This window comes from Solanum pennellii, chromosome 3 (assembly GCF_001406875.1).
Source record: "Solanum pennellii chromosome 3, SPENNV200".
Taxonomy (NCBI): domain Eukaryota; kingdom Viridiplantae; phylum Streptophyta; class Magnoliopsida; order Solanales; family Solanaceae; genus Solanum; species Solanum pennellii.
The window spans coordinates 63,897,551-63,904,966 of NC_028639.1; the positions used below are offsets into that span (position 1 = coordinate 63,897,551).

General features: G+C 26.2%; 1 protein-coding gene across 1 annotated transcript; it reads right to left on the reverse strand.

The window, feature by feature from the left end:
* Positions 1-373: 373 nt before the first annotated feature.
* LOC107014050 (auxin-responsive protein SAUR50-like) lies at positions 374-1,605 on the reverse strand. Its single transcript, XM_015213919.2, has one exon. It carries the CDS (start codon positions 1,231-1,233, stop codon positions 757-759), a length of 477 nt encoding a protein of 158 aa, XP_015069405.1. The 5' UTR covers positions 1,234-1,605; the 3' UTR covers positions 374-756.
* Positions 1,606-7,416: the final 5,811 nt, after the last annotated feature.

Consider the following 7,416-nt stretch of genomic DNA (forward strand, 5'->3'; position numbering starts at 1 on the left):
TGACTTGTAATACAAACTTTTAGTTAGTTTTGATAGTTTTTAAAACTTGTGGGTATAAATCATATTTTTCTAAAAAGTTGAAATATATTTCCCAAATTTTATGGCCAAACAGATGGTGAAATTTCACCCAAATTTTCACTCAAATAATATTTGCCAAGAATATTTGGAAATCTATGGCCAAACGCTAGCTATAATGAGCGGTGGTGCACAGGTGGCAGGATTCTTTTATTTTTAACCAGAGATATCAAGTTCGAGTCTGGAGAAAATCATGTAGGGGGTGCTACCCCTAAATAGGCTTCGCAATGCATAATTAGAATTTAGTCAAAGCTTCAATATAGGTTCCAAACACCAAATAAAAAACCAAACCAAAATAAAAAAAAATTGACGAAGCAAATTCATTTAATGTAAGCTCTGAACATCAAACAAGAAACTAAAATAAAAAAAGATCAACGAAGCAAATTCAACTTAATATGTCTGCATACACATAGGTGCAGTCTACACCTATGTATGTATATAACAATAATTGCAGCCTACAAACTCCACATACACATAAAAATAATGTATAATTTTTTTAAAAAAAAACTAATTAGGTAAACATGCTATGGACATACTTTTTTAAAAAAAAAATACCGGGTAATTCGGATCAACATGCATGTATCATGACTATTTTTGTTTGATCTTTTATATTATATAATTTTCACTTGCTTCATTCATCAACAATCGAGGCATTTTGAAATTTCTCTTTTAACATACTTGTCACGGATAATTCAAAGAGTTGAGGCGTTTGAACGATCTTGGTGGGGTGAGACTCTTATAAGAACCATAACCCTTAGCCATTTGGGTATTACCCAAACGCCTAGTAGGACTAAACAATGGACTACATGATCCACAAACTGCTGAATCATCATTCTCTTTGTTATTGACCATATCAGCCAACACTAGATAGAAGTAATCAACATCACAAGGCAACAAAATTGGGCCTTGGCAATAACTATAACCATACTCTTTTTCAGCATCTTCAAGCAATTTCTTGAATGATGGATGGTTTGCATACTTTGTTTTTATAACAAACTTCTCTTTATTTGGCCCAACATAAACCCAAAAACAACCTTCTGGAGCTATTGTACTTGTGCTTCTCCCATGCCATGATTTGCTCTTGGACAAATTTTCTCTACCTACTTTCTTCATTGGTAGATATTTCTCCAACTTCTTAAACATTTCACCAATATTCATTCCCTCAATTAAACAAATTACTCAAAACTACGTATCGAGTCACCAACAACAAGACTCTTACCTACTGACGTAGTGCTGTTGGATGATTCTGATTAATAGAACACGAAAAAGATCATTGGTTATTTTGGTTTGGTGTGTCAACCTCTATCATAAGCTAAATTGAGCATATATCTCATTTTAATCCTAGTTGGATTGTTCATATATATATATATATATATATATATATATATATACCTTTTGTAAGAATTCTTCAATTAAGGTGAAAAAGTATGTATATGACCTTTAGCTTATTCAGAGAAGTGTTGGTTTAATTTATAATGAAGATAGCAAAGGCCATAAAAAGGATAAGGAAAATTAGATAAAGCCTTTAAAAGAGTAAATGACCATATAGGTTGTTCACTGGCCAAATAGATTTAGTCCTGAATAATACTTGCACTTTGTCAACGAAGAAAAAGCCAACCTTTATTATTTGAAAAAAAAAAGATGTATAATATATGGTTTTATTAAATTCCCAAATGGTGACAACGTCTTTGTATTCAACACCTCCCACCCCACCCCCAAGAATGAAAGGAAGTCCCATATCGATGCGATAGGTTATATTAAATATGTTATTGCTTTTGTTATTGTATACCAATGATCAGTGACGTAGCCATATATAGCTTAGGATGATCAGTTCGATATTATGTATAAAAAAAATTATAATATATAAAGAGAGAAAATAATATAAAGTATATATAGAAATCTCTGACTTCGCTACTCACGACGACACAAACTATTTTTATATCATTTATAGTTTAATTTGTTGTATCATTTTTCTCTTTCTAAATGCAAGGTGTAATTTATTAAATTATTCATATTTATTGAATTTTAAAAAATGAACAGTATTGAAAGAATACTTTATATCAATGATATATATAGTTGAAAACATGTATCAACTTTAATCTAGAGTTTTTAAGATGATAATTATCCTTTTAACTTGTTATAGCAAATTACTCATCAAATATTTACACTAATTACCAATCAATGCTTGTTAAATGAAGTTATATATAAACCTTTAAAATGAATTAGTTCGATAAATACTTTTTGTATTGAAGATGCATAAATTTTTTAATTCATAAATTATATAGTTTATGTGAACCAACCTATACTAATTTTCTGTTATAATAATATGGTGTGATTTTTGTGGGCGCCATAATGGGAATGTAGACTGGGAATACGTAAGCGGGATTAATTATACTAATTAAGGTTAATTAGCAGAAACCTTGTATTATTGTTGAATAATTCCAGCGACTTATTTGGATGTATTATTTTTTATTAAAAAAAGGTCAGGATCAACATTCGAATGAATCAATCTTGTTGGAAAGAATAATACTAAATAAAATGAGAATACGGTAAAAAATTATATTAAAATATTTTCTGACTTTATCAGATAAATTTTTTAAACCTATTTTAAGTTAAAAATCACAAATTATAAGTCCATTGAATATAAAATTATATATAAAACGTAATCATTTTTAGTTTTTTACATATAAAAATGGTTATTTTTACATATTGAATCTACTGTTATTATTATTATTATTATTTTCTAATTAAAAAAAAAATAAGTGAACAAAAGACCATTTTATCTTTGAACTATTACGTATGTGATGATCGATTACACTAATTAATTAAATGCATTTACACTATTACTTTGAGGAACAAATATTTTATAATTGTATTATATGGTTTTGAAGGGCGTTATTTTGCATTGCATATTCGAGGTAATTATATTATATAATTAGTAATAAGTCGTCATCATTCATGCTTTTGACAAGTAATTATATTTTGGTGGCACACGCTATTATTATTAATTATTATAAAAAATTAATTGAAAGTGTATCGTGTGAGACATCATCTAATTAACTATTTTGTGGAACTAATTAATTCCATTCTTCCACCCTGATAAATGATTTAATTATTATTTTTTAAAACATTCTTCACAGTTCAAAAATAAAAGAACTGAAATTCTTGGTCTCGATTACATTAAATATTTTTCTCTCCTTTGACAATCGGAAAAAGTTCCGACATTACTTGCAATAATTTTTCTTTTAATATGTTTATAACATGAATTATTAGGTCTATGAACTTATTAAAATAAAGAAATAACATCGTCATCATATAATATTCACAAGTAAAATTACTCATCTTATATTCGAACTAAATAATATATATATTACGTAATTTTATTACTTACCTAAGACGACTTAATTCCTAAATAGAAATAACTACTCACACAAATAACCATAATTTGAAGACCTGCTACTTACAATAAACTCTTTAAAGTGAATGGGGTGCTAATTTCATAGCCTCTTAGTAATTTAACATGTAAAAACAACAAATAATTTTATAACTTGCTCCTTTTATAACGTGATTATTATGTATTAAGTTTTTTGTTGGTAAAAGATTGCTACTGTGTGCTTTTTTATATTACTTCTTAATTAAGAAGTACTATTTACTACTTGTTGATTCCGACCTCCTATTTTTTTAGATAATTTTTTAACATATTTAATTCCAGTCATACAATTACTAGAACGGAAATGGTGCTTTTTGGGTCAATCGTTGCAAGTTTTATCAGAAAAACTATAATTAATAATTGGAGCGATCCATAAGATAATTAAAATAGATATCTTATTACTTCTTTAAAAAATAATTTAAAATAAAATTTTAATGAAAAATTATTTAAATTGATAGGGTGACTTTCTAACTGAAATATTAATAGTTGGATGACTTTTTAAGTAAAACACCAATAGTTGAGTACTTTTGAGTTATAAAACAAAGTTAAGTGATTTTTTAAGTGAACAATTCACTAGGCACTAGGTCTGGGGGTTAAGATGATGGAAAGGATATAATCAATATAAATTTTTATTTATAATTTTACGGGTCATTTGAAAAAAATTGAATTAGATGGACTATATGTAAATGAACTGGAGGATTGATTAGGTTTGAAGGTAATTTTGAATGCTTTTGTTAATGATGGGTTAATTTGGCTACATGTTATAAATTATTGATATTCTTTTTTCACTTCATTTTTAGCTTTTCGATTTAAGAATACTATACCGTATAGTTATTTTTATTAAAATAATAGTTAATATATATATATATATATATATATCGCAAATTATTTTGATCGATCAACCAAATATACAACTCGGGAATTCCTCCTTGATTTATTTATGGATTTGAAGCTTTAACCAGAGAATCAACTTAATCCCCCAATATTGGGCTGGGCTGACTGTTTACATTTTAGAAAAACTATATATCTACTTATACTTAACTATCACATATACATATTTTATCTTTGTTTTAAAAATATTACATAAAATATTAATTTTATAAAATATACTGTATTTAAAAAAAAAACAGATGCACAATCTTTTAAATATGATAATGAATAATTATCTTAAAATTATATATCCTCAATTAGTTGGACACTAACAATTCAAATTAATTTTGTTTTATTCTTTTCAGTTGTTTTTCTTTTCAATCCCAAAACAGATATCTGACGTATCTCACCATTACCCCTTTTTCTTCTTCTTCATTAAATGTTCCCTTCCCGTATCACAACTAAATTCACCAACTAAATCACATTATTTATTCTAACTTATTTAAACAACTTAATAACTTTAATTAGTTTAGTTTTGACTTAATTCCAATAACTAAAACCCATTAACTAAACTACATTATTTTTCTAACTTATTTTTACAACTTAAAATTTTTTTTAACTTCAACTAGTTTAGTATTGACTTAATACAACAACTAAATCTACCAACTAAACCACATTATTTAATTTAACTTATATAAACAACTTAACAACTATAACTAGTTTAGCTTTAAAGCTAAGTGTCAACACTAGATGGACACAAATCGGTCTTGAAATAAAATCAGTTGTCATCAATAGGATCAACTAGTGTTGGTACTTATGCTAAACAAACACTCGATTGACACAAATTAATAAATTATCACAAAATTAAAACAAAGTATCAATACTAGATGGACACAAACACATTATTGAAAACAATTGTAATTGAACTTTAGAAATTTAGAAGCACCAACCATATCTCCTGCTTTGATGAAAGAAACACTATAGTCTCGTATCAACTTTTTTAAATGTTGATCTTCCTCAATTGCCTAGCACGAAAAAATCTAAAATTAGTTTAATATAAAATTCAAATTATATATATATATATATATATATATATATATATATATATATATATATATATATATATTCAAGTTTTCAATCAAGTTCATATCTAATAATTTCTAAACTTAATTAGTTATATAATCAAATTAATCAATTAGTTCCAAGCTCAAGTCATAATTTGAAGTTTAAGTCTAAGTTCAACTTCAAATTCTAAGTTCAAGTTTAAGTTCTAATTTCAAGTTCAAGTTCTAAGTTCAAGTTCAAATTCTAATTTCAAGTTCTAAGTTCAAGTCCAAATTCTAAGTTTAAGTTAAAGTCTAAGTTCAACTTCAAAATATGCTATGTTTGGTCTAATTAAGTTCAATTTATTCAAGATCTACAAAGTTAAAGCTTAATTAATCAATCAATACTAATTAATTAAGTTCAAATTAAGTTCAAGTTAGTTTTCATTATAAAATCCAATTAAGTTGTAATGCAAATCCCTAGTCCTAAAATCACAAATTCAAAGTATTCTTAAAATTCAAAAATCAAACTAGTCCTAAAATTTCAAATTTAAACTAGTCCTAAATTCTAAATTCAAAATAGTCTTAAAATCACAAATTCAAAGTACATCTATAATTCAAAAATCAAACTAGCTATAGTGCTAAAATGTCAAATCAAATTATTTGTGGTCCTATAAATTCTCAAATAAAATTCAAATTAGTCCTGAAATCTTAAATTCAAACTAGCTAGCTATTCCTAATTCCAAAACTATTAGGCTAAAATCTCAATAATAATTCAAACTCTAGTTAGTCCTAAATTTCGAAAATCAAACATACTCAAATAATACCTAAATTCAAACTATGACCTTTTAAAGTTGTCCGCATTTTTCATTTAGTCACCTTAACTAGGACTATTACTTAAACACTTAAATTATTCAAAAAGTATACCTATTAAACACAAAATGTTGATATGGTAAAAGAAGTATTTTTCACTTTCTATGGGAGCGTGAAAAATTTTGAAATACTGTTTTATTTTTATTTTTTCCAAAAAAACTTACACTTTTTATTCTTTGATTGACAGTTGACATTTAAAAAAATTAAAATAATTTTTTAATATTTTTAAAAGTAATAATTCTTAATCCCCAAAAAAGAAAGAACACCTGTACCCCCTTTTAAGTCATCTTCTTTTCCAAGTTTAAATTTTCAAAAGACAACTAAACAATCTCCATTTTCTTGTTTTTGTCTTTTCTATTTCTTTTCAATATTCATGAAAAAAAACCGAATCAAGAATTTGAATTTGCAAGAAAAATAATGAAGGTAGTTTTTTGAATATTGGGATAAAAAAGTAAATTGACGTTTCATCTCCATTTTCGATTACCTTCGAATAAATATTACCATTCAAATAAAATTGTAAGCTTACTAAACTTATCAAAAATAATATCAAATAATTCGCTAAATTAATTTAGATCCTCTTGATTTCTCCCTACAATTGATCTTATGATTTTAAGATGATTAACTATTGGCAAGCTTTCTTTATTCATCACTCTTGTACCAACTCTTTGAATATCTTTCTCTATCACGTATTAGAAATGAAAAATAATATTTGATAAAATTAATTTGGGCCCTTTCGATTTTTCTTTGCAATCGAGTTTTGGATGAGTAACCATTGACGAACTTCTTCACCATTATTGTATCAATCTCTTTAAATATCTTTTTCTCTCACATATTAGGAATACAAAATATTTTTTAAAAATAATCAAGTCAGCTGGCTGTGAAGGTTTTGTCGTTTGAGAAAAAAATTGTGAAAAAAATTTGATGAGAACAAGATGGAGAAGAAGGGGATTGGGTAGGATGGGGTTGAGTAAAATTGATTGTCATTTCATTTACTTTATTAAGAATATATATAAGATTTATTTGAGATAATTTTCATTCTTTTTAAAGAAAAAAATCTATAGTTGTTGAGGTCAAGTGATACATGTCATATTTTAATTAGTGATTTTGTCATATCATAACAAGTCT